The sequence below is a fragment of the Hypomesus transpacificus genome, unplaced genomic scaffold (assembly GCF_021917145.1).
Source record: "Hypomesus transpacificus isolate Combined female unplaced genomic scaffold, fHypTra1 scaffold_62, whole genome shotgun sequence".
Classification (NCBI taxonomy): Eukaryota; Metazoa; Chordata; class Actinopteri; order Osmeriformes; family Osmeridae; genus Hypomesus; species Hypomesus transpacificus.
The window spans coordinates 1,316,518-1,343,745 of NW_025814035.1; the positions used below are offsets into that span (position 1 = coordinate 1,316,518).

At 49.1% G+C, this 27,228-nt stretch overlaps 2 protein-coding genes across 3 annotated transcripts in view; one reads left to right on the forward strand and one right to left on the reverse strand.

The window, feature by feature from the left end:
• uhrf1bp1l (UHRF1 binding protein 1-like) overlaps positions 1-21,477 on the reverse strand; it is a 31,299-nt gene extending 9,822 nt beyond the window's left edge. For both annotated transcript variants that reach the window (XM_047017679.1, XM_047017681.1), the window contains exons 1-15: positions 21,130-21,477; positions 11,863-12,025; positions 10,400-10,438; positions 8,344-8,435; positions 7,786-7,975; positions 7,350-7,490; positions 6,419-6,586; positions 5,407-5,587; positions 5,199-5,282; positions 4,630-4,785; positions 3,639-3,748; positions 3,407-3,548; positions 2,222-2,415; positions 1,366-2,109; positions 249-958 (exon numbers count right to left, since the gene is read on the reverse strand). In XM_047017679.1, coding sequence (XP_046873635.1) covers positions 249-958; positions 1,366-2,109; positions 2,222-2,415; positions 3,407-3,548; positions 3,639-3,748; positions 4,630-4,785; positions 5,199-5,282; positions 5,407-5,587; positions 6,419-6,586; positions 7,350-7,490; positions 7,786-7,975; positions 8,344-8,435; positions 10,400-10,438; positions 11,863-12,025; positions 21,130-21,173 — 3,158 coding nt within the window. In that variant the 5' untranslated portion in view covers positions 21,174-21,477. The remainder of the gene's footprint in view (positions 1-248; positions 959-1,365; positions 2,110-2,221; positions 2,416-3,406; positions 3,549-3,638; positions 3,749-4,629; positions 4,786-5,198; positions 5,283-5,406; positions 5,588-6,418; positions 6,587-7,349; positions 7,491-7,785; positions 7,976-8,343; positions 8,436-10,399; positions 10,439-11,862; positions 12,026-21,129) is intronic.
• A 1,098-nt stretch (positions 21,478-22,575) lies between these two features.
• ckap4 (cytoskeleton associated protein 4) lies at positions 22,576-25,670 on the forward strand. Its single transcript, XM_047017687.1, has 2 exons — positions 22,576-23,035; positions 24,035-25,670. Exons 1-2 carry the CDS (start codon positions 22,727-22,729, stop codon positions 25,244-25,246), a joined length of 1,521 nt encoding a protein of 506 aa, XP_046873643.1. The 5' UTR covers positions 22,576-22,726; the 3' UTR covers positions 25,247-25,670.
• Positions 25,671-27,228: the final 1,558 nt, after the last annotated feature.

Genomic DNA, 27,228 nt, shown 5'->3' on the forward strand with positions numbered 1-27,228 from the left:
GTATGAAAGGGAGAGGAGAGTCGACGCACACGTGTGTTGGACACACACGCACACAGATACAAAAGGGTCACACCAAAAGACCTTGCATATGTAACACCATAGCATAGAGAAGCTCAAATCGTATGCAAGTCTAGACATTGATATGCAGACAAACACACACACACGCACGTGTATACACAGCGTGTGGCTATGGGCGTTTCTTCTTCTCGCCAGTGGTCAGAAATGCCAGTGTGTGTGCGCGTGTGTACCTTGACATGGACTGAGGCATCTTGGCTCCTGAATTCTTCTCCCTGCCGTCGCTCCAGTCAGAGAGGGGGTCTCCCACACCAGTCCTCCCCCCCGAGGGCTCACCCTGCTGGGCCTTGGCGTCCACCGCCTGCCCTTCTCCCCCCGTCCGGGCCTCCGCCGAGCCCTCGCCCGTCTCCTCCGCGCTGGACCTCCCCGCGTCCAGGGAGGCTTTGCGGCCGGTGGGGTCCCACGGACGAGCCGAGGACGAGGTGGGGATGAGTGGGGCGGGGCTCCCCTCGGCCTCGCCTCCTCCGCAGAGGAGCTGGTCCACCGTGCAGGCCCCGGCCTCCGTCGGGTCCCCGGCCTCCGCCCCGGCCTCCAGGGTCCCCCTGCTCTCCGAGGGGGAGACCTCCGAGCCCAGGGGGGAGCCCGGGGGCCCGGGCTGGGGGGCCGGGTTGAGGAGGAGGGCCACCTCGGCGCTCTTGAGCAGGACGGCCAGGCACACAGAGAAGGGCCGGGGGCCGGCGGGCTGGGGGGAGGGGCCGGCGGGCTGGGGGGAGGGGCCGGCGGGCTGGGGGGAGGGGCCGGCGGGCTGGGGGGAGGGGCCGGCGGGCTGGGGGGGGTGTGGCCGGCGGGAGCCCATCTCCTCCAGGTCCTGCTGCAGGGTGTGCTGGAGGGCCTTGATGCCGCGCTGCAGACGCATCAGGAAGACGTACTGACGGTGGCTCACCTGGACGGACGGACACACACAGACGCACGCACACAGACACGCAAGCAAAATATATGTATAACATGAATGTACAAAATACAAGTATCTCATCAAATGGTTCTACATTTACCTCGCATCACTTGCAATAATGATGGCTTGATAATAAAAACCTGTTATCCCCAGATACTGTTGAAACACAGACACACACACACACTTCTATTAAACGACTTTGGAGATAATGGAGCACGTCACATTCAGTGTTTCCCGCGATGTCGATTGTGCCCGCCACGGCTAAATGCCTGCCGCCACCGTGTCAGAAATAGGGCTGTACAAAATGTTAGGCCGTCTATCAGCAGACATGGCAAACATTCCTAGATAAATCCACATGCGCGCGTGTGTGTGTATGCGCGTTTCCCCCTGCGGCTCACCTGCACGCTCAAATGCTTCTGCACGTGCACGAGCACGTGCACGTCGGCATCCGCCCCGGTTGGCGCGGCCGGCGCGAGGCTGTCCAGGGACAGGGGCTTGTGGAGGCCGTTGCTGGGGGGCGGAGGGGGGGCGGCCGCGGCCCCCGGCGACGCCCGTCCCTCCGTCCTGTAGAACTCCCTCAACCTCCTCTTCCTCTCCAGGCGGCCCTGCTCCCCCGACTCGCTCCGGGGCAGGCCCGCGGCGCCCGCCCGCAGCCTCTCGCGGTGCTGGGCGTGCCGAGCCGGCTGGCATGCCCACAGCGTAAGCGGGAAGGCGTCGACGAAGGGCTGGGGCCGCCCCTTGGCGCCGCCGCGCGAGCCCTCGTAGTCCACCCAGAACTGGGAGAAGTGCAGCGCCCACAGGTCGGCGGCGGCGGGGCTCTTGAGGGCGTCGGCGGCCAGGCCGGGGGTCACCAGGCCCCGGAAGACGTCGTGGAGCAGGGTGTCCTGCTCGTGGGCGTGGCGCTGGAACACGGGGTGGAGGAGGGGAGGGGGGGAGGCGGCGGAGGAGGGGGAGGAGCGAGGGAAGGAGGCGGAGGAGAAGAAGGCCTCCTCGCGGAAGGCCTGCAGGAGGGCCTCCAGCTGGGAGCGAGAGCAGCTGGCCGGGTGGCGGGTGTTGCTGGCCACCATCTCCGAGGTCTGGACCGACACGGAGCGCGGGAGGTCGGCGGGGGCCGAGGGGTCGCGCTCGGCCGGGACCACCAGCTGGGGCGGGGGGGGGGGGGGGAGAGGTCGGGGTTGGCGGCGGGGAGTGAATGGTAAATGGACTGTACTTCTACCTTCACGGAAGTCAGAAGGCGCGTTGCGGACGCCCTACCTTGAGCATGAGTCCGTCCACGCGTATGTCCACGTGCTCCTCGCTCTTCTGCGAGTCGTCCAGCTTGTACAGCTCCATGAACTGCTCCAGGCTCTGCTTCAGGTCCAGCCCAAACAGGTTGAGCCACACCAGGCTGCGTGGGTCCAGCACCAGCTGCAGGGCGTTCAGCTGCACGTACAGGTTGGGGCAGGGGACTGGGGAGGAGGGGAGGGGAGGGAGGGGGGGGATACAGAGTCATGTCACATCCTGGGTGGGAGTGAATGGTACATGGGGGTGGGGGGGGTCTCCCACATGGGGGTTACACGCTCTTTGGCTTGTAAGAGAAGGGTTAGGGTAGGGAGCATTGTTCCCTCTAAGCTGCACGCATGCCCGGCCGCGCAGACCAGTTGAAACTGTATTTTTTGTTTTTACTAGTAATGTTAAGGCCTACTGAGGTTTGCGCTCAGACAGATTTCTAATTGCTTAGTGCAGATTTATTTTTTTGGGGGGGGAACATTGGTAGGGAGTGTAATGGTAGGTTAGGGCTGTAAGCTATGACTGTAAGGGTAGGTAGGGCTGTAAGGGTAGGGTAGGTAGGGCTGTAAGGGTAGGGCTGTAAGGGTAGGGTAGGGCTGTAAGATATGACTGTAAGGGTAGGGTAGGTAGGGCTGTAAGATATGACTGTAAGGGTAGGGTAGGTAGGGCTGTAAGATATGACTGTAAGGGTAGGTAGGGCTGTAAGGGTAGGGTAGGTAGGGCTGTAAGGGTAGGGTAGGTAGGGCTGTAAGGGTAGGGCTGTAAGGGTAGGGTAGGACTGTAAGGGTAGGGTAGGACTGTAATGGTAGGGTAGGGCTGTAAGGGTAGGGTAGGGCTGTAAGGGTAGGGTAGGGCTGTAAGGGTAGGGTAGGGTAGGGCTGTAAGGGTAGGGCTGTAAGGGTAGGGTAGGGCTGTAAGGGTAGGGTAGGGCTGTAAGGGTAGGGCTGTAAGGGTAGGGTAGGGCTGTAAGGGTAGGGTAGGGTTGTAAGGGTAGGGCTGTAAGGGTAGGGTAGGGCTGTAAGGGTAGGGCTGTAAGGGTAGGGTAGGGCTGTAAGGGTAGGGTAGGGCTGTAAGGGTAGGGCTGTAAGGGTAGGGTAGGGCTGTAAGGGTAGGGTAGGGCTGTAAGGGTAGGGTATGAACTGAGGAAGGCAGGGTGGCGTAGGGTCTTACTGGGGTAGTCTTTGCCGTCTGGAAAGTAGTACTCGGTGAACTCCACGTGGATGGCGGGCATCTCTGCGGGCAGGTACAGCGACTTCTTATTACAGGAGACCATGGTTCTGGGACTGGAGCGCCTCTGGTCTGCTGTGGAAACCTAAACACACATACACAGTACTGATTTAGCACTATTCAAACTGTGTGTTTGAATTTCTACCGCGTTTATTAGTGTGTGTGTGTGTGTGACCTGGTAGATGCTGAAGTCAGCTATCCTGAGGACTACGGAGCTGGACATGAGCTGGGTCCTGGGGGGCTGAGGAGGCGTGAAGGCCGAGCTGGAGCTGGTGCTGATCTTACCTGGGGGGGGAGGAGGGGAGGCAGGGGGAGGGAGAGAGGGAGGGAGGGAGAGAATAAGGAAACGAGGATAAGGGAGAAAGATGAAACGGAAGGCGAAACACATGTCCACCACATCTCACCAAAACACCCCCCCCCCCCCGCCCCCCCCAAAAAGAAGTATGTACAACACCGCACGGCGCGTGCGCACACACACACACACACCACCGGGGGGTGGGTACCTGGCTCCAGGCACCAGCAGCACTGTCCCCTCCCCCGTGTCTGCCTCTGAGTGTGCGTGCCCCACCCCGGCCGAGCGAGGTCCAGCCCCCTAAACTCTACTTCTCCTCCTCCTTCCACTCCTCCCTCCTCCTCCTCCTCCTCTCCTGGAGGACCATACACACCGTCCATAGCGGACGTCGCTGGGGGGAGGAGGGACAACACAACCCAGGGTTACGACGTCGCCGGTGGCTGTTCATGCTGGGGGGCCGATGTGAGGCGGTCTGACCCAGCTACTGCCCTGTGGTGTGGGGCAGTATGGTGGAGCCATATGCCCATTTGGGTGTGTGTGTTACCGTGCTGGGGGGAGGTGTGTGTGTGTGTGTGTGATACCGTGCTGGGGGGAGGCGTGTGTGTGTGTGTGTGTGTGTGATACCGTGCTGGGGGGAGGTGTGTGTGTGGGGTGTGTGTGTGTTACCGTGCTGGGGGGAGGTGTGTGTGTGTGTGTGTTTGATACCGTGCTGGGGGGAGGTGTGTGTGTGTGGTGTGTGTGTGTTACCGTGCTGGGGAGGTGTGGTGTGTGTGTGTGTTACCGTGGTGGGGGGAGGTGTGTGTGGTGAGTGTGTGGTGTGTGTGTGTGGTGTGTGTGACCATAATGGGGGAGGTGTGGTGTGTGTGTGTGTTACCGTGCTGGGGGGAGGTGTGTGTGGGCCCCTGCTGGTCTCTCATGGCCGTCTTCAGCATCTCCACGTTGGACCTGAACTCCTCCAGGAGACTGCGGGCCCAGCCCTCCCTGGCCTTGGTAGCCTCGCTGTAGTGCATCCAGTGGACACAGCTGTCACCTGGAGACAGGAGGGGACAGGAGGGAGCAGCGGGGGACGGGGGAGGGCAGGAGGGGGCAAAAGGGGGCAACAGGGGATAGGAGGGGACAAGGGGGGGCAACAGGGGAAAAGGGGGGGGGGGGGACAACAGGGGACAGGTCTTGGTCACAGCTGCCAACATCTTAGACTTCTCTCAGAGGACAACAGCTCAAGATACAAGATCCATAAACGTGTGGTCCGTTACGCAGCGTCCGTGCGTCCGTGCAGCACTGACGTTGCTGCAGCTTGGTGTCAAAGTTGAGGATGTTGTGTGGAGGTTGTTTGCATCGTGTGGAGGTTGTGTAAGGTCTGCATGGGGGTTGTGTAGAGGTTGTGTGAGGGTTGCGTGGCGGTCGTGTGGAGGTTGTGTGAGGGTTGCGTGGAGGTTGTTTAACCTGCTCTGTGGGAGGGGTAGTAGTCCAGTGTGATGAGACTGAAGGACAGTTGCATGGCTCCTCCCGTTATCCTCTTGTTGACCACTACGCAGAGAAAGAAACATGAACGCACACAAACAGGGCATTCCAAAAAGACCAGCCAGAAATGTGCCCATGTGTCTTTCGTAGCGCGTATGGCGATGCTATTCAGTCTTCAGAGCGCCCGCACCTTTGTCCTTGGCGTGGATGTCGTCGCAGATGTGCAGGTCCAGGTGTGTGATCTGGAGGTGGTGCGAGGTCTCGCACACGTCGTTGTCGCTGAACAGCCGGGCCATGCTGGCGCCCTGGTCGGCCGCAGCCGCCGCCTGCTGCGTACGCACTTGCTGGGCTGTCGGGGCCGCCGAAGAGTCCTGGAAGACACACACACACACACATGTAACACCGTGGAAATACAGGCCGCGAGTCATTCCCCCCACGTAACAATGACTTGAACTCGAGACTTTTGATGTTCAGAGTTCCTAATTGACCATCGAACATAACGGCAGACCCATATGGAACTCCCTATCTGTATCGCCTACGTATGTTATACGAATCAACCCACGTTGGACCTAAAATAACAATTGACAAGACGCACGCGTGTGCTACGCACACAGTGAACGGTGACACAGTTAGCTGCTGTGCCACATATGAACGCTGTTGAATAGATGATTCCGGAAGGTCCTGGTCATGAGGACGGGTCTGGGTGGTGTGAAGTCGACTCCTAGCTGGGAGTCAGTGAGTACCCACTGCCCTGCTAGGAGGTCTGAGCAACTGCTGCTCTGACCAGTAGGTGGCACCAGGGACCATGTCAAGAACTGAAGGGGGGGGGGGGGGGGCAGGGACAAACTGACCAACCACAGAGTGAGTCACTTGATAGGGAGGGGAAGGAGAGAGAGAGAGAGACAGAAAAAGAGACAGAGAGAGAGAGCGAGAGAGCGAGAGAGAGAGAGAGAGCGAGAGACAGAGACAGAGACAGAGACAGAGACAGAGAGAGAGAGAGAGAGAGAGAGAGAGAGAGAGAGAGAGAGAGAGAGAGAGAGAGAGAGAGAGAGAGAGAGAGAGAGAGAGAGAGAGAGAGAGAGAGCGAGACAGAAAGACAGAAAACGAAGGAAGGGCAAGGCTCCCAGCATGACTGACTGTCAGCGTACTGGACCATGGCGTGAGCCGTGCGTGTGTATATACGCGTGTGTACGTGTGTGTACCTGGTCCTCGGTGGCCATGCTCTTCCTCTGCTGGGCGGAGCGCTCCATGGCCTCGCTGAGGGACTTGGCGTACTGCACCATGGCCTTGAGCTGGGAGTCCGTCAGCACCCACAGCAGGTCGTCCAGGATCAGGACCAGCTTGGACGCCACCACGTTACAGTCCTTCATCTGCTCCCACACCCACACACGCACACGAAGGAGCGCACACACACACACACACGCAGGAGCGCGCACACACACCAACACACATATCGAGGCACACACGCACACACACGCCTTGTTAAGTCCCCTTTCTGGTAATGCACACAGACCGCGCACACACACACACACACACACACACTGTTACAAATGATGGCCTTTACTCAATGACACACGCACACACACGTTGTCAGGAAACTCATCCGCATATGAATGAACATGTCTAAAGTCAATTGGGGGGGGGGCAGCATGATAGTGTTAGCTCAAGTTCATCTCTGATTATACTGACGAGAAGGGAGTGTGTGTGTCCGTGTCGAAAGGCCAGATGCAGATTCATCGTACCCTTTGTACGTTTTCACACCCACGTGCGAGCAGAGCCGTGCACGCGCAGCTGGCACACACACACACTAACACACAGTAATCCTTTGTTCCAACACACACTCCTTACGGCCTGCTGGTGTGTGTATGGTAGATACTGATCCTTGTTTACAAAGGCCGTCTTTCCAAGCTGTTGGCCCAAACACATTCATCGTGTTTCGTGTGGGCGTGTTTGTGTGCGTGCACGTGTTTTTGGTGCGGGCATGGTGTGTGTGCGTGCATACGTGTTTGGTGTGTGCATGTGTGCGTGCACGTGCGCTGGATGGTGTGTGTGTATATGTGTTTGGTGTGTGCATGTGTGCGTGCGCTGGGTGTGTGTGTGTGTCTAAGTGTTTGGCGTGTGCGTGCCTCTTACCCGTCTCTTCAGGGTGACCCTGATCTTGGACTGGTTGGTGATGAGGCGTATGGGGGCGCTGAGCACCTCGTGCTCGCCGCTCTGGATGGCGTCGGCCTCGATGCGGATCATCTGCCAGCTGATCTCCTTGAAGGTCAGGATCTGGTGGGGCACACTCAAACACTCGAGGCGTCAGTTGGTCGCGACCAGCCGGGACCGCACCTCTCCGGTCTGTGTGTGGACGTGTACACTTCTTGTATTCGGTCGCCCGCCGCCCTGCGGGTGAAGCTCAAGCTACATGTGTGTGTGTGTGTGTGTGTGTGTGAGCGTGTGCGTGTAAATGTGAGTTTGTCTGTGTGTGCACCTCACCTCTCTGGGGGTCTTGGATGCGGGTGAACCTCCAGATACGCATGTGTGAGTTTGTGGTGCATGTGAGAGCGTGCGTGCGTGACTATACCTCTCCTCTCTGGGGGTCCTGGATGCGAGTGAACTTCAGGTCGCTGGCGCTCCAGCTGGTGTTGACGCTGTAGACCTGCAGCTGGGAGAGCTCGAAGGAGGCGTTGAAGGCCTTGGCGCTGATCCGGATCACGATGGAGTTTATGGACAGGGACATCCCCTCCACCACCTTCTCGGCAAAGCCATACTCACTGAGACGGGGAGAGGGAGAGCGGGGGGTTTAGGAGGGGGGGAGAGAGAGAGTAGAGTGGGGGTTTGGGAGGGAGGAGAGAGAGAGAGTAGGGTGGGGGTTTGGGAGGGGGAGAGAGAGCAGAGTGGGGGTTTGGGAGGGAGGAGAGAGAGAGAGAGAGAGTGGTGGTGTGTGGGTGGAGGGGGGTGGTAGAGAGAGGAGAGAAAGTAGAAGGAGAGAACGTGAGATTGGAAGGCAAAAAATCCCAGTCATGAACGAATCAGGGGCCATTAACAAACAAGCGGCTGTTTGCTCTGACAGATAAGGTCCGACGGATAAGGTCCGCTCTGAACCACCACTCTGCTTCAGGTCGGGAGAGTCAGCACCCACCTTTGCCCCGAGGCCGTTGCTATTGGAGACGGGCCGTTGGGGGGGCGGGGCTCGTCGCAGGTGCTCATCTCCATCACCACCTTGTCCAGAGTCTGGAGAAACAGAGCCATGACGGGAATAAGACACACTTCACGAACACGCTGCAGGTTTCCAGGTCTCTGCTGCGTGTCATCGACTTCTTGCTAACGTGCTAACAAACACTCACACAGAATCCGATTTCAGTGTATTGTTTGTGTTTATCCTACTGGATGCTGTTCTTCCATACAGATCTCCTGAAGCTCAGTAAGACTCGAGGACAGGAGGCTTTTGGAAAAAGATTGATCCTTCTTTTAGTAAATTCTAACATTTGGCTTTCAGAATTTTTTTTTTTTTGTTGCAATTTGTAACTGGTACAAGTACAGGGACGTTGGAATTCTTGGTCCTGTTTTTATTGACAATTTCACTTGAGGGAGTAACTTGAAAGGTGTTCATCCATGCCCAGGGGATTGATGCTCCTTTGAAAAAGCCCACAGCAGTGTCAACACCCTCAATCAGTTTTCTTCAAATGTGCTTACAACAGCAAACTCGAGACAGAAGAATGGGTGCAGCTGAATGAATAGCAAAACTGCGATAAATCTTTGTTTTTCCTGTAAGCTATTTTATATGATCTTTTATCTATCCATTTTATCTTTTGCAATTCAACCCGGGGGCGTTGTTAGACATAAAACTCTACTGTGTCCCTGAACTGATCTACATGACCTACATTTCCACACAACACAATGTTACAAACAAAAGAAATGACGCACCACCAGGCATGTGAAGACAGTATAAAAAGGCAGGACCACAGGAAAACAATACAAATACTGCCAAAGGTCTTCTGAAGAAGAGTCTAGAAAAATGATGGGAAGCGTAGTACTGGTGCTGTTGTCTCTGTGCTGTGGCTTCTGCGCCGGTTTCCCAGGTGAAGAAGTGAACCAAGGGGCCCGGAGCGATCGTCCCTGTCAGCCTGAAGCCTGCATGGTCCTCAGCGAACAGGGAGCCATGAAGGAGAGACTGGGAACCGTGGAAGCCAAGCTACTAACAATGGTGAGCCAGGTCGAAGAGTTGGGCCGCGTCAACCAAGCTCAGGAGCAGCAGCTGACAGCGGTGAAGGAAGTTCTGGAACGGTCCAGAGTAGCGTTCTCCGCCACCCTCAGAACATCCGGCTATGCGAACACCGGCCCATTTGACGAGGACAGCGTTGTGAAGTACGAGAAGGTCTTCTCCAACTCGGGTAACTGCTACAACCCTGCCACAGGCTCGATCACAGCCATGGTGAGAGGGATGTACTACTTGCGCTACACCATGTACAACAACAACTACGGGAACTCAAACTCCATTTTGTCTTTAATGAAGAACAACGAGCTGTAGGTGTCTACTTGGGTCACGGATCAGCCGGACGTCCACGACAGCGCTAGCAATGCAGTCGTGGTGCAGCTGGAAGTCGGGGACAGCGTTTATGTCAGGCTTTGGCGAAAAAGAGTAGTCTATGATGACGCCAACCACTATAACACCTTCAGCGGTTTCCTTTTGTTCACCTTGTAATGAGGCACATTCAAAAGAAGTAACTGACTCGGCGAACATTGCATCTCTAGTATCACTTGCATGTTTGCGCTAGTAAAGTTAGGCCTTTAGTAGAGTATCGTTAGAGCCTTGTTTTGATTATTATAATCGTGAAATGGCGCAACTGTTTTAGTCACTGAATGTTATCTTATTTATTTATTTATCTGATTATCTTTTGCTCACAGGCTTTGGCTTTCACTGATCAAAACTGAATCACCTCTTTCTATTATGCTGTATGTATCCCAGTTGTTTTAGTAAAGACTTTAAACTCCAGCAAGTCCTAGTTTTATTGAACAGCATGTACCCATTACATCTTATTCCCTAAACCATGGTTTAGCCATAACCTGTCATTTGTGGTAGTTATTTGTGAAGTAGGATTTACACAAGCAATGACTTGCAAAGAAGACGCACTGAAGATGCCTTTACGATTTAATCGAGAACGTAGCGTTAGAATGGTTTACAAACAAATGCTTACCAGAGAAATGGGGTGAGTTTTCAGCTTGGTCCATGGAATCTGTTCAAAATGTGAAAAAAAAATTGGGGTTAGCCATGACTACGTCCATCTCAGCTAATCTCAACTGGGCCAAACACAGCCCTGTTAAGCCCCCACACATTCAAACATGAGAACAGGGGAAGTCTTGTTTTCTCTCCAATAAATCTTTATTTTTAAGGTATTTTTTTTACATGAATATAATTGTTTAACAGGGGATTATTATTCCAATGAGTCCAGAGTAAGGTATTCCAATCCAAGTATTGCGTAGCCAAACCAAATGGGCACGCATTAAATCAACTCCGAATAGCGGGTACTCCAAGGGAGCCGGGCTAGAACCTCAGAGGAAATAAACACGTCCACTTCCAGCAGGCTAAGCCACTTCATTCACCTCAACTCCAAAGTCTATTAATCCTGTTCTGAGAGCCTCTTACTCATGTCCATGTCCAATTAAACAGCCCACACTCAGAACCAATGACAGATTTAGGGATGTTTAGTGTTTTTTTTTTTTTTCCCCGCTTCTAGAAGCAAACCGGGAACTTGAACACGGCGATTTGGGGAGCTCATGGAATTAGTAAATGCTGAATAGTTCTATTCATGGGACATTTCTGACAGGAAGTCCCCATGACTGTCAACATGGTGCATTACGATATACAAATTCAAATGTAGAAAGAGAGAGTGAGAAAGAGAGATAGAGAACAGGGGGAGTGGTGGAAGTCAGAGAAGACAAAGACTGATGCTTCTTCAGGGCTGTCAGCATTGGTGAGACTGGACAGAAAAGGAGGATGCGGCCAGCGCTATACGCCTGAGCAACAAGGACCCCCAGTCGCTTCACATTTCATTTGTTTGGCTACGCTAAATGAACAAGCTCTTCAGAGCCCTATCTGGCTCACACACACATCCTTTCACTCTATAGAACAGCCTAGATTGCAGTGTGTTGCAGTGACTCAACGCTGTTGTGCTCTGGAATTGTGTGTGATGCAATGCTGGTGCAGTTGGACGTGTGTGTGTGTGTGTGTGTGTTAGCCAGATAGGGCACTGAAGAGAAGGGTGTGCTTGTTCATTTAGCATAGCCTAATGATTCAAATGTTAAGTGAACTGAGTAGACTTTTTTGTCAACTGGTTTTGATGCAAGACATAGATGCAAGACATAGATGCAAGACATAGATGCAAGACAGCTGAAAAAAATACAAAAAGCCAACATAAGGCACATCAAACAGGGGGAGGCACTGAATGTGCAAACTCAGGGAGAACAGCGGTCCTAAAACGACCTTCCAAAAATGGGATCACATTTGTAAATAACGTTTTAAAACGTTGCAAAACTGCTGACTTTCAGGACATCCGTTACAACAAGAATGTCATCATAACACCCATTTTCAATCAAATTATGCGGGTGTGTCTGTGCGCGAAACAGTGTGTGTGTGTGTGTGTGTGCCTGCACATGTTACCCGGATGGCGGCCTTGTTGCACTCCACCCTGTTGATGGCGAGCCAAGTGGGCAGGTCCAGCAGGCTCTGCAGGACCTCCTCATCCAGCTCCAGGTTGGTGAGCTGCCCTTCGCCTTTCAGCGTGCTCAGGTTGATCTTGTCCGGGGACAGGTTCTTGGCAAACCTTCATGGAGAAGTGGGGGGGAAGAGAGGGAGAAGGGGGGGGGGGGGGTAGATGGGGAGGGGTGAGGGAGAGAAAGAGAAAGGGGAGATTTATCTCTTTTGTTCATTTACGGTCCTGTGGTTCTTGCTGTGGAAGTCACCGGGCGGAGGACGGAAGGAGAACAGGGGGCTGTTGGGGCTAGATAACCGCTTTGAGGCTGCGAAGCGAGTCAGATGGCTGAGCGGTGAGGGAGTCGGGCTAGTAATCAGAAGGTTGCCGGATCGATTCCTCGCTGTGCCACATGATGTTGTGTCCTTAGGCAAGGCACTTCACCCTACTTGCCTTGGGGGGAATGTCCCTATACTTACTGTAAGTCGCTCTGGATAAGAGCGTCTGCTAAATGACTAAATGTAAATGTGCACAGAGTGAACCTGAGCGAAAGCCGTTGAGAAGTCCCCAAAATACAGCACACACCCACCCGACAACTCACCAAGTTATCACAGCCAAAGTGAGGGAGAGAAAAGGGCGAGAGGAGACCAAATGGGAACGTGTTTGAAAGAAAATGTAGGGCAGCAGGATAGAGGGGTGAGACAGAAGGAAACATAGAGAGAGGCCAGGCCTTGGTCTGCTAAATTATAGGTTTCTGTTTAATGTTCCTGTTATTGTAGTCTAAGGTAACCATGTAGGACATGAGTGAGGATCCAAACTGGTAGCAGATGTGACATGGCAGGGTGTGTGTGTGTCCATGTACTTCTATATTCAATGTGATCTTCACCCAAAGTTTTCCCAATTAGTTAATTTACTACAGGAGAGGGGTGTGTGTTTGACTATCTATGAATTTACATCATGGCTTACCGGTAAGGGGGTGTGTGTGTGTGTGTCTGTGTGTGTATACCTGTCCACTCTGTATCTAAGTATATGTGACATCACCAAAACTCCAGCTCAAAGATCAGTGTCCATAACCCCTGTTCTTATTTAGTTAATAGTTAGCTAACCCTCTATCTACATACCAGAGGGTATTTCAGGGAGTTTCCAGGTAGTTCACTGCTCACCGGCCCAGCAGACGACGCAGATCCTATATGTAGTCCCGTAATTCGGTTGCACAGGCTTATGATGTACTATTACACAGTGTGTGTGTGTGTGTGTGTGTGTGTGTGTGTGTGTGTGTGTGTGTGTGTGTGTGTGTGTGTGTGTGTGTGTGTGTGTGAGAAGCAGACGGCTATACACCGGAAAATGCATAATCAATCCATCATACCCAGCCTGCATTTGGCTCCGTCTTGGCCCCCTTTAACTTCTGTGGTTTGAAAAGAGACCGAGCCACTGCTTGGACAAACACAGGCGCACACACGCAACCTTTTACACTGCCATCAGGGCACTGCGGTAATCTCTTTATTTTGCTTATCTGAGATGTAGACACATCCAGTTTCAAAATCAAATCAATGTTCAGGGCTCTACTTGATAGACAGGCCTTAAATAACATCAACGAGCTGCATAGACCATTCATGCCGCTGCTGCTAACCTGGAAACGACAAGCCCAGGGAAGATGACCTGCTATCCTGGAGAGAACCAGGTTTGATGACCTGCTTACCTGGAGAGAACAAGGCTTGATGACCTGCTAACCTGGAGAGAACAAGACCAGGCTTGATGACCTGCTAACCTGGAGAGAACCAGGCTTGATGACCTGCTTACCTGGAGAGAACAAGGCTTGATGACCTGCTAACCTGGAGAGAACAAGACCAGGCTTGATGACCTGCTAACCTGGAGAGAACCAGGCTTGATGACCTGCTAACCTGGAGAGAACAAGACCAGGCTTGATGACCTGCTAACCTGGAGATAACCAGGCTTGATGACCTGCTAACCTAGAGAGAACAAGACCAGGCTTGATGACCTGCTAACCTGGAGAGAACAAGACCAGGTTTGATGACCTGCTAACCTGGAGAGAACAAGACCAGGCTTGATGACCTGCTAACCTGGAGAGAACAAGACCAGGCTTGATGACCTGCTAACCTGGAGAGAACAAGACCAGGCTTGATGACCTGCTAACCTGGAGAGAACAATCCAAAGGATGATGACCTGCTAACCTGGAGAGAACCAGGCTTGATGACCTCCTAACCTGGAGGTGACAAGACCAGGCTTGATGACCTGCTAACCTGGAGAGAACCAGGCTTGATGACCTGCTAACCTAGAGAGAACAAGACCAGGCTTGATGACCTGCTAACCTGGAGAGAACAAGACCAGGTTTGATGACCTGCTAACCTGGAGAGAACAAGACCAGGCTTGATGACCTGCTAACCTGGAGAGAACAAGACCAGGCTTGATGACCTGCTAACCTGGAGAGAACAATCCAAAGGATGATGACCTGCTAACCTGGAGAGAACCAGGCTTGATGACCTCCTAACCTGGAGGTGACAAGACCAGGCTTGATGACCTGCTAACCTGGAGGTGCCAAGCTCAGGGATAAAAGGTTAATTGTTACTCATTACATTTTTATACTATCTCTTCTTCTCACCATATCTCTCTATGGCTCTCTATCAGTCTCTGTAGTTTTTCTCTCAGGACCTGTTTCTCTGTCTGCATATTCCTCTCTTTGCAACAGTCACTGTCTCGGTTTCTCCCACCTCTCTCCAAGCATGTCTCTACCAGCATATTGAGTGTCTCCGTAGCTCTCTCAGCATCTCGCTTTCTCTCTGTGTGTGTCTCTCTCTGTATGTATGTGTCCGTCTCTCTCTATGCATTTCCTGTGTCGCTCTCCATCCATCTTTTTCTCTCTCATTGTTAATTATTCAGAGGTGGCAGAAGTCAAAGACTTTCATCCCAGCATGCGGAGCAGAGGGCCAGTGGGAACGAACAAGACAACACACACACACGCACACACACCCCGGTATACACATGCATGAGCACACGCTCACACAGCAGACGTCAGGGTCGATTCTACCCTGCGTAAGCAAACACAGTCGGTGAGCCCGAAATGTGGTTTTGAGAGTGTGCGTTGAGAGGGGCGTCTTGTAGTCCGGCGCTCGGTTAAATATTCATTATTTCCAAGCTCACCGTCTGATCGAATGTCAACTTCTCCAGATACAGCTCCCCTCTTTCGCTCGCCCTCTCCCCCGTCTGCCTGCCTGCCTGTTTGTCTCTCTCCACTCCCCCGACTGTCTCTCTCCCGTTCCCCTGTCTGTCTGTCTCTGTCTGTCTCTCTCCCTCTCTCTGTCTGTCTGTCTCCCTTTCTCCGTCCCTCCCTCCCTCTCTTTTCCTCTTGTGACTTTGCCATGACAAATAACTTGCCTGGACAAACCCACTCCACAACAATCTGGGATGGTGACCTCATATGGTAGCTGGCAAGTCAGAGACACAGAGAGAGAGCCAGACAGAGAGAGAGAGACAGAGACAGACAGAGAGAGAGAGACAGAGACACAGAGAGAAAGAGAGAGAGACACAGAGAGAGAGAGAGAGAGACCTCACCAGAAACAACACAATCTCACTGTCATCCCAGTCAGATACTCACGAGGCAAACGACACCAGGAGAGGGATCCATGGGGTGAGTGAGAGAGAGAGAGAGATAGAGACAGAAAAAAATGGAGGAAAACAAAGGAAAAAGAAATATTAAGAATGTTTCAGGGCCGCAGAGAATAGAGAACAGGAACAGGGGCAACGAAACAAAGAGAAGGAGAAGGAATGACGAGATCGAAAGAGCGAGAGAGAGAGAAAGAAAGAAGAAAAGAGAGAGAAAGAAAGAGGGAGAGAAAGCAAAGGCTTTGTGGGGAAAAGAGTGCTATTAGAGCGTTCCAAAGTGGGACAGCAAGAATGTGCTTTCTGGAAAGAAGTTTCTTTTTTTTTCTTCCTCAGCACAAGGAGGAGACAGGGACAGCCAGGACCTTAAAACAGTCCTGACTGTGCCCCGGCAGCAGTTGAAAGGAAGGACACGTTTGTCTTAGGTCATAGAGGAGACAAGCTGACGAGTCAGCAATTACAGTGACAGTGTGACATTTAAGCGTCATTTAGGAAACATGAGAGTCTAAAGTATAATAAAGTTGGATAGAAAATATGTTATACAGTAGGTGGAGTCTGGTCACCGACATGTTTTTCAAAGAAGTTGACTTTGTGACGTTGGCATTTTCACTATGAGCCAGAATTACAAAAATCCTTGAAAACAGATTTGATGCCCAAATTAGTCCACCTATTTAGACAACCCCTTTAGTCAAGAAGTCCCAAATTAGATATAGTTAGAACATCAAACCATAGAAAAGAATTACACTAATGGTCACTGGACTTCTGGCAGGATAGATAAATTGATTCCGGTAGAAGGTGCTTCTATTAGGACATGAGTAAGTTTGTGATCAAATATCATCAAGCAGGTTAGCGAACTCAAGTGAAGCTAATTGGTTTACATCCAGGGATGAGGAAGCAGGATTGAGGGAAGCCAGTGGCTCTCAATTAGATGACTGGGCTACAGTGTTAAATATGCCAAGAGAACGCTCCAGAATAATCTAATCAAATCAAAATTACTAACCACTTTCTTACACACATTTCAGAATCTACAGACTATTGGCCTACTTGAAACATGCAAGAAAATCGTGTTCGTTCAACATGGGAAAGCTACACAATTTAAAATGAGAATAATTAAACTAACACACAAATGTAACACCCGCAAAACAAACGTATGGGACAACCAGAGACCCTAAAATGACACACAAACAAATGCAGACACACCTGCATTCTTTTGGCCAAGGGCTCCCTAAATCCATACGTAAATGACTAAGCCTGGTCAATGATTATCTACGACTGTCTGGAGTTTACATTTACATTTAGTCATTTAGCAGACGCTCTTATCCAGAGCGACTTACAGTAAGTACAGGGACATTCCCCCCGAGGCAAGTAGGGTGAGCCTTGCCCAAGGACACATCGTCATTTTGACACGGCCGGGAATCGAACTGTGGCAACCTTCAGATTACTAGCCCGACTCCCTAACCGCTCAGCCACCTGACTCCCAACAGTTGACAACACACAGTGCTAGCATACACCCACGCAGCAAAAACGCCTTGTAGCTCGACACCATCTCAAATGAACCAAGTCCAAAAGAATCCCCTCGCTTCCATGACAAATGGATGTCACACAAACACTCAATACAAGACACACACACTTCTTTTATCCTGCAACAAATAGCCGACCTGTCTAAGTCAAACGGGCTTGTGTTGGCACAGTGTGCCCAAGGGCAATGTCATATTCATGCCTCTCCGGGGATAGCAAAAAGGTTAGGCAGAGAGGCGGGATACAAGGCGCCAATTACACAAGTAGAGAACGGCACGCCGAGACCTGGAAAAAGACCACAGCCCAATGTCACAATACGCAGACAGACAAACACTCATACCCCCCCCCCCCTCAGACACACACAAAAGTGAGTGTTCTCATGCTCACAGGAAACATTTGCTGACCCCCCCCCTTTCTCTCTCTCTCTCTTCGTAGGGATTCCAGGAGTCCCCCAATCACACTCACACTGAGACCACGATCAAACTTAGTTTATCCAGTCTGTCTAGAGAACAACCAGACTCAGTGGTCCAGGGGTCGGCAAGTAAGTTTGGGCCCATTTCTTTCTAAGCCTTTAGATGGTGGGCCAGAACATAATCTATTGTTAATTTAAGAAATTAATTGATTAAAATAAAGGCCACTGGAAATTGCGACAGACTGTTACTGTGTCTTGTTGTGCCTGCTTAGGCAACTGCTGAATTGCTTGCATGCTGGTGGTACGCTGTTACATTGTGGGTAGAGTGAAGTTAGCTAGATGCTACACACTACCTTTAAGCTAGATAGGAAGAGAAACATGTTACTATAAAAAAAGTCTAAAGAGGAAATATGTTTCCAGTAAAAATAAGAGCATACAAAGAAGAATGTAAAGACAACTATGCGTTCATCTTACCTGGCTTCATTCCTACAATGCCTGTGCGTTAAGGTGTACAGTCGTGGCTATCAGTTTTGGCAATGACAAATGTGTTTTGCAAAGTTTGCTGGTTCAGTATTTGAGGAAAATGTTTTCACATGTTTCTATAGAATACTGGAATCACAATGTGGCACATTTAACTTATTTTTGAAGCTTTTTGGGGGCGAAAATTTTCAATATGCAAATAGTCCCCTCTTTTACAGCAGTCAAGCTGCTTTTTTTCTTTTCTTAAAATCCAATCAGAATATGAGACTGATTTCACCTGGCTAGAACTAGTTCACTTTCCCCTGTGCCGATGATATGACTTACTGAAATTATGTTAGCAGTCATTTTATACCAGGCCCAGCCGGCTTTGCAAACACATAATGTATGTCGCTCCCAATACTTTTGCCCACGGCTGTCAGTTTGATGTAATCTTTGATAGAGACAATAGTAAATTCCAAGTCAACACTTTACAATTTTTGGTAGGGAAAGTTTGAGTGTTTCCGTGGCTTTGGTATGTGTATGTACCTAGCATCCAGACAAATTCTACGCCCTTGCCGGACTGGACCAAATTGGATTATCAAAATAATTTCTCATTATTGCTGGGGGGACAGTTTTGGGTCGCCTTTTGCCAAATGCAGCAAAAGAGGATACTTGTCTTCCACACAGTTTAAACTCTGTAGGCTGACACTGGTCCTCCACCACCCAGATCAGTTTAACCCAAAATACGAAGTAGGGTACTTCTCAAGCTGAGCACTAGCTTAAATGTCCACAGACATCTTGTGCGGTGTGGCTGTTAAATGTCTGGAGGGTGATCCAAGAATGGCTGTAGACTGTCTGAGAGAGAGCTTGAAAACAACTACTAGAGAAGCAGACTTTAGGAGTTTTCATGAGAGGTAGCTAACGCTAAACACAGGGGAAGTACATAACGAGCTGTTTCCAGTCATTCTGTATGTGTTTGTCTGTATGTGTTTGTCTGTGTGTGTGTGTGTGTGTGTGTTTGTCTGTTTCTGTCTGTGTGTGTGTGTGTTTGCAAAAGGCCAGGGAAGCTGATTCAATCTCTACTTCCCTAAGTGGGTCGCCTATTTGAGTCAAGGGAGGGTTTGACAACAGCCTACTTGACGTGTGTGTGTGTGTGTTTGTGTGTGTGTGTTTATAAGCGTGGGTGTGTTATGTATCGAATAAAAGTCTGTGTGTGCATGTGTGTGTGTGTGTGTAACCAGACACTGCCGTGTCTGCCATGGTACTAGGTTCTGTCGATACCCGAGCCTGTAGGTAATAGGGAGAGTCAACGCCTTATCAACTCACCCCTGGGGGCCACCTGAGACTGGCATCATACACACAAACACTGCTGCTGAAAACACCTCCAGCTGCCACACACACACACAGACACATCACAGACTGGATTTTTTTTTTATAGTATCAAGAGAATGGGATACACTAGCTTAAGGTTTGTGTGTGTGTGTGTGTTTACAGTACTCAGAAGGTGTTGACACACACAACATGGCACCAAAGGCAAGCCGTCTTTAGGCAAGAACACATTAACTACTACCACTATCACTACAGAACTCTTCCACCATGACAAGCTACAACTTTCAGCTAAGCGAAGTAGACCATTGTCTCTATTCTGTTGACTGCAGTCTCGATTCTGTTCTACTCCATATCTATCTGGACACCTTTGCGCCTACAGAATGCCTACCTCAGGCATGGACGTTGCCATGACATCATTATACCGAGTAGTTAAGGGCTGGGCTTCTGCCAATAGCTTGACCAATCACAACAGGACGGTTGAGGTCACGTGACAGCCCAGGGGACTGAGTGATGACATCATTGCTTTCTACTGAGTCTCAAATTATGCTAATTGTAGGCTTGAATACTCGCAAGTTTGCGCAAACAAACACACACACAGTTTAGAGACGTTCACACACTTTCGCTGTAGGACAAATGCAACCCTTGGGCTAGGTGCTGTGGACAATACAAAATGTGGCTTTGGTATTGTTTATGAACATGAAAATAAATCATCCATAGCCAATAGGTTTTCAACAATAGCATATTATAATGGGGCTTGTAATGCTTGAAAATGCTATGATAGACAGACAGACAGACAGACAGACCCTAATGAAGTATGGACCAGTTAAAATGCAGAGAAGGCACTGTCTACCAAAAGGTGTATCCCTGTAGCTAAGGAAGTGGAGTTTAACCTGTATTATGAGGTAGGATGTTAAAACAATTGCATTTGCCTGTCACGCTTGGTCAAGAATCTTTCAAAGTACAAGGTATAAATAGGTCAGTCTTCACTTATCAGTTTAAGGGTACCACTGCACCTGTGAAGGGTAAGAACTGTTGCTCTGAAGTTATCACTTAGAACAGGAAGTATACTATAAGCAAGTATTCTAATGAAGGTCCCTTGGGCGCAGAATGGAACAATAAATAATGCAAGTGGGTTGAAAGGCTGGTAGCTCGGCTACAACCTGTAATCCTTGTCCTGTAGCCTAAAATATTTTGAAACTAGACCACATAATTAACCGAGTCACTGACACTTGTCAGTAAACTATTAAGCTAGGAGACAAGTGAGTCACATTTGGACCTTGGCTGGTGTTGCAGGTGCCAAATATAGGTGTGGAAGATGCAGCGGATAACGGAATAAGCCAGTCTGTGTACCCTATTTTACTTGCTCAGGCTATAGTTAGCTTTTCAGTCGTGACTACAGTATGACATGATCGAGATTTGATCTAGAGCAAACATTGCTCGCTTGCAGAACGGCGCTGTACTGACTGCAGTCAGTGTCATCCTGCAAGGCTAGACAGATCCAAGTTTTAGTGGCGATGTTGCCGTGTCGATTAGGTTTAGGTTGCCGAATGGGTTCGCTCACTGACCTGTGAGCTATTTATACAATGAATTATTAGCCAGATAACATGTCGTCTACATACACAGTGTTGTTAGCGAGCTAGATCAGCTGAGAGTATGTACTGCTTGTTAGGGTTAGCATGTTGGTAAACTAGATTAGACAGTAGAGGTGACTGGTACTGACGGTTTCGCAATAAACCTCACGCTAGCTAGCTAGAGCTAACGGTGCTAGCTAGCCAGCAACATGAGCCAGCTAGCTAGCTACCTAAACACCAAGCTGCTAACATTATCTGGGCTGTCAGATGGAACCTCAAGGGGTTTTGCCCTTTGTTTCTCCGCCACATACATATCGATTGAGACTGACCTGGAGAGGTGCTTCAGGATCTGTTTCTTTATTAGTCCAGCCATTACCGTATTAATGATTCAGCTTTATACTCCAAGGGATGCGGTTAAATGTTTTACTTCAGTGACAGTTTTTCGGGGTGCATCTTTAGTGGTCAAAGGCAACTAGTCCTCGCGTCCTTCCCACGGAAATTAGGAAGGTTAAACATGTGTATTCCAAACCACCGAGAGAAATCTAGCTTGCTAAACTAGCATTCCAGAGAGCGGGTATAAGCCATTATATCCACTTAGCTAGCTGACAAGCTAGCCCCAAAGTCCATCTTCTCCAGCAATACCTGTCCTGAGGCGGGTGGTGTGTGTTGTGCGTGCCCCTGTCACAGCTTCTAGAGGGCGGGGCCACAATGACAGCGAGTTTGCAGGCGGGCAAGGGATGATGGCCATACGGGGGGGGGGGGGGGGGGGGGGGGGGGGCATGAAGATTGTAGCTAAATACTGTTTTATTACAAATAAATAAATAATAATCGATACGCTTCTATATGAATAGGTACCCGGCTTTCCAGAGAGAAATGGCCCCAATGGCTATGAATGTCTGTTGTCCAATTATGTTATTAAACTATGAAGAAAAAAATCCTAATCGCAAGTAGTGCAAAATAGTATAATGTAATCATACGTGGCTCTATTTTGCATTCAGTGTTATGCTGCTTCTTGGGGCAAACTTCTTTATGGCCATAGAGTGGTCGATCAGTCCTTTTCTGACCTCTAGTGGATAATAACCATATTGCAATATAATAAATGCAATAACTCAATTTAAGACCCTAACGTTAAATAGCAGGACATCCAGCAGACAACACTTTTCCCTCATCTAAAAAAACATCCAATAACTGCTCTGCGAATAATTAGCATGGAATTTTTTATATTTAAAATATGCAGGTAGCCCTAGGGCGTTTTGTAAATGTGTTTTTATGACGAGATACAGGCCTAATCAGTGTTATGGTTATGACATTGAGGTGTGATTAGGTAAAGGGTCCTACTAAACATAGCTAATTTAAGAGGACTGGACACTGAGTAGACTGTATGGAAACCGCTGCCACGTATGAAAGGGGAGGAGCAAGCCAGAGCTAACCCCCCTCTCCTCCCCTAACCCTGAAACTTTGATTTAACAGAGTTCTGGTCTAGGCATAGTGCATCATTACAACATTTGTCCTTCATTCCTGCAATGTATCTAATATGTAGACTATGATAATACAATAATTTGTTTCGTTATATGGCTGAAATGATAGGCTATTGCAGAGCATCACTATCCTTTCACAGCCAATAACTATTATTGTCACACCTCCTGTCTTCAAAAACACGTTGTAGCAAAATATTTTGTCAACTTGGACTCAGAGGAACGGGACAAGGCGCAAAAGCCACCAATTTTAAAGTCGCCCAGCCCAGGACTTTTTATTCCACATAGAGACGCCCCCTCTTCTCATACCTCAACGCAAAGCAACCTCTAGGAGAGACACGAAGCGTTCCCTGATACGCCGAATGTAAAGTAAACCCATTACCATCAGCATCTCTTTTCTACCGCACCTATAATAGCGTAGACCTCCCTGCTTTAAGGTCCATCTCTAGCCATGACGAAAAACAGAAAGTCCAATACAAGCGAAAAGAATTCTGCCCCATCTATTCAAGATGACGTGGCGAAGAAAATTCAGAAAACTAGCAATGGGGTTAGTGGCTCTGCACCCCTTGGGTCAGGGTCGGAAAGTTGGGTCAAACTTACAGCAGTTGTGTGTTATATCGTTTTAGTTGCTGCTGCAGGTTTTGCCGCTTTTTATCTGCAACAAGTACTAGAAGAAGTTAATGAAGTCAGCACCAAAAACGAGGAGAGTTTAAAGAAAAATGCAGAGCTCACGCGTAAAATGGAAAATGTTCTTCAGCAGGTAGGTAACGCAATCAATAAAACTAATAGATAACGCCCGTTCAATTTGATTATGATGGCAAGGACACCAGATAAGAACAGATCGTTGTAGATTGTGGAACTAAACGGGGTAGAATACATTAACATTGAAATGTATTACTTTAGGACACGGTCGCCTTCAGAGGAAACGGGTAGGGAAACGGCCACCTCCCCCTCCTCTAAAAACACGATGAGTTGGCACAAGAAACATAATGTATTAGCCACTGAATAAACAAAGTAGCCACATTAATTTGCGATGTGTTGTTAAATCTGTGTGTGACTGAGTTTAGTGTATTTTTTAAACTTATGTAGAACAAATAAAAATCTCATAATGTAACCGTTTTCTTTGTTAGATTAGCTTCATATACTCATTCATATCATAATGATGATCATTGTATTTACTCAAGGCCTTTTAGGGCACCCTGCTACTACAAAAAGATTTACGCATAGGGTTTTACGCATTCCGATTTAAGTTGACCATTTTGTGATGGCAAACATGTACAGTATTGTACACCATAGGGCAACAAGATGTACACCTCCCATTTACATGTTAACATTGCTCGGTCTGTAAGCTACCAACCTCTTTCCACCAGAGTTGGATTTTAATTTTCGTACCAACAGCCATTTAGTTTGTTCTGAAGTAAATCATGGATGGCAAAACGGTTCATGGATCCTTTTTTGGATAATATTTACAACTGAAATCTCAAAACAGCTTGTAAACCACAGGTATTTTGAGACAACGTTGTACAACTGACTGACGATGTGTATACAATCATGTATTAATAATTTGAGCAAATACTGTATCATAGTTTACTGAAGTCTTTGGAGTTGGTCAATTTGTCAATTTATTTGTGTAGTAACACTGGAATAGATATGAAAACTGTAGCAGAAACTTTGAGAAATGGAGACAATAGCCACCAGGTACAACAGTTCCCCAATCTGTACTGACGTGTTTAGGTTCCGCCTTGACTTATTTTCACAGGTGGAGTCTTTGAGGAGCTCTGTGGATGGGCTGGAGTCGGCGCTGGGCACCACCCGGACCGAGCTCGAGGGGGCAAGCCGGGCGGTGAGGAAGGGTGAGGCGGAGACCAGGCGGGTGGAGGATGCCCTCGGAAGGCTCCAGAGCGAGCTACTCCGTGACCTCTCTGACGGCATCAAGGAGGTGAAGGAGGCTCGAGAGCAGGACTTCTCCTCCCTGGAGAAGACCTTGGAGGAGCGTCTGGTGGAGCTTAGTCGCTCCATCGTGGACAGTGTGGCTGAGTTCACCGAAGCCCAGGGTGAGGCGCAGAGCCAGCTGGCTGACATCAAAGCCCGACTAGGTGACATGGACGACCCTAACCAGATCAAGCAGGAACTGTCGGCCATCGTAGACACTGTCGCTGACCTCGGCACCAACCAAAAAGCCGTAGAAGCCTCAGCCATTTCCCTGGGAGAGCAAATCACGGCAGTGGGGGCAGAGCTCCACACACGCAACCAGGAGGTGGGGTCACTGTCCCAGGAAGTGGAGGCAGTGCGAGTTCTGGTGCTGGAAACGTCCGGAAGGTTGAAGGAGTCGCTGATGGGGGCAGAAGCCGGTGTTCAAGCATTGACTGACCAAGCTCAGAACTTGCAAGGTGGCCTCGAACTTGCCACCGGCGCTCTCCACAGTCTGGAGAAGGAACTTCAAGCGGAGGTTTCCCGGGCAGAGAAAACGTCAGACGACCTGGATGGACGACTTAGAGCTTCAGAAGACACCGTTGAGTCACTAGTAGCATCTGTATCAGACCTGAGCTCCAAAGTCGAGGCTCTGCTCGCTAAAGTTGACTCCCACGACAGTGAGCTAGCAACACAAAGTCAGGCCATGGGAAAGGCCCTGGAGGGGGAGCTGGATGCTCTGAGAAAGAGCCTTGCGGAGCTGCAGTCTAACATGGCTGCTCTTAGCGGTTCTCAAACTGAGCTAGCTGCCAAGGACTCCGAAGTTTTTGAGCAGATTGCGGGGCTGAAGAGCGTGTTAGCTGCCCAGCCTCCACAAGAGCTGGAGAAACTGAGGAGCACCGTCGATGGCTTGGTGAAGAAGGCAGCTAGACTGGAGAAGCATGACAATGCCATTTCTGTCCTTCAGGGTGAACTGCAGAAAACAATAAGCAGTCTAAAAGCGCTGTCCAACACCCCAAAACACAAAGAATTGAAAGGGGGAGCGGGGTCAAAACAGTGAATATGCAGTATGACATCATCCTAGGGGTTATAACATAAGACGTTAAGGTTCTTCTTGGTTTTGTAAATGTACACTCTCCCTTGAGGTACAACTACATTGGCATACTTTTAGCCCCCCAAAACTCCCCATGGTGATGTCATATTTCTGAGACATCGTAAGAGGTGGAGTTAGAAGAGAGGTAGTTTGCAGGTAGGGTTACAGTAGAATGGGTAATAGGGAAAAGGAGTGTCACCTGCTGTTCTGTGAATCAAAACCAATATTCAAAGTGCACTGTATTTTTTTTTTATATACTGTTGTTTTTTTTTCAATCCAGTTTCTGATTTCAGGATTGTTTCAGACACCCAAATGCAATAAGCTCTTTTACTGAGCACATGTCATGGTTTACTGATTGTGTTTTGTTGTAACAAAATAAAAAATAAATGCATAACCAGTGTTGTACAGACTACTAATTTTTTACAGCTCCACACTCATTTAACTTTTCTTGCTACGTATTGAACTTGATGCTTAAATGGGCTATTATAATGTATATAATATTTGCATGTATATTTAGTAACATATAATCTGCCAGATACATACCTGAATGATCAGAGTACACAATACAAGACGCGAGGAACAATTGAGTTTTTTTCGTATATCGGACAGCCATATTATCTCAGAAAGAGTCAGCTGACTTGATTCCTGTTGATTGCAGAAAGATTAGAGAGCCAACAAGAGACAAGGTCAAGACCCTCTTTAGTTTAACTACTTTTCAGGGACCTAATGGGTAATTAGTGTGTAAAGATGTAAAGAGTGATGCTTCATTAAAAGATCACTGGAATATTTTATTATGACACACTGTAGGAATATATAACACAATATGATTTATTGCACTAATTGACAGTAATGACTTTCATCTGTAGTGGGGACAATCAATGCAAGATTAACTGCTCATAGCAATGAAGCTGAGGGAGATGAAATGAGAACTTGATGAGCCTCTCAGATCCAATTTAGCCCTTACACACTAACGCGAGTGGATGCAAATTTCTGTTTGCCACTGCCTTGGTAGATACCACATTGATCAAATTAACTGAAAGTTAATTATTCCTTAAGAGCATGTGACCGTCAGTACATAACAATACATTCAACAGAACATCCTGTTTAAATTTCATCAGTTATTTAGGATTGGGATATTGACTGCTCAAAGGCAAGACCCAAAGCTTACAGAAGCAAGTGTAATTTGTTGTCGTCAGTAAAATCATGGTGACATGGTGTTAAACTGCTACTTAGACTGCAAACTGTACAGATTGCTTCTTGATGTTAGGCTGTTGCCGAGCAATTTCAGGTATGTAAACGTTCGATTCCCTCATTGGATGGAGCATGCCTGGTCAAATGTGATTGGCTGTGGGGTGTCTGGTGACTGTTCTGCTGTGGTCCAGGTGTTACATGCTTCCTCCTTGAAAAGAACAGTTCCTGTAGAACACCTTGTACCTACATGTGTCGGACACAATGACTGAGCCCCAATGTTGTTTACTCAAACATACAGAGTGCATTGGGTTAACATTAAGGAGAAGGACAGGCTTTGAGTGGACACTCCACCCCATTGAACTGACTGTTGAAGTTAATGCTGAGAATACATTGGGTAAGTGTCCAGGGAGCCGTTCATTTAGGGAAACTAGGTAAATGGGATATACAGCCTGATGTTTGTCAAGCAAGAGGGAGGCTAAAAGGAACTTCTACCCAACATTGCAAAACTGGTAAATAACGAGACCTGTCAATCATAATGACTGAACATATTGTTTGTGGAGAACATACCAAAGAACTGGAAAAGGAGCAATTCAAGGCCAAGTCAAATGAACGTACAAAGATTCCAAGGGCCAACTTCTAAGGATGCATACCACACTCATTCATGTATATTAAATACATAATTTCTCATGAGAGGAAAAATTAAGTGTGGGATGTGATGTATAGGCTGTGTAGGGGTCACATAGACATTTTAGTTCTCA

Excerpts from the sequence above, each read along its gene's own strand:
- ckap4 (XM_047017687.1), top strand. The coding sequence starts at position 22,727 with ATGACGAAAAACAGAAAGTCCAATACAAGCGAAAAGAATTCTGCCCCA. Across the intron at positions 23,036-24,034 it reads TGGAAAATGTTCTTCAGCAG|GTGGAGTCTTTGAGGAGCTC; the intron begins GTAGGTAACGCA and ends TTATTTTCACAG.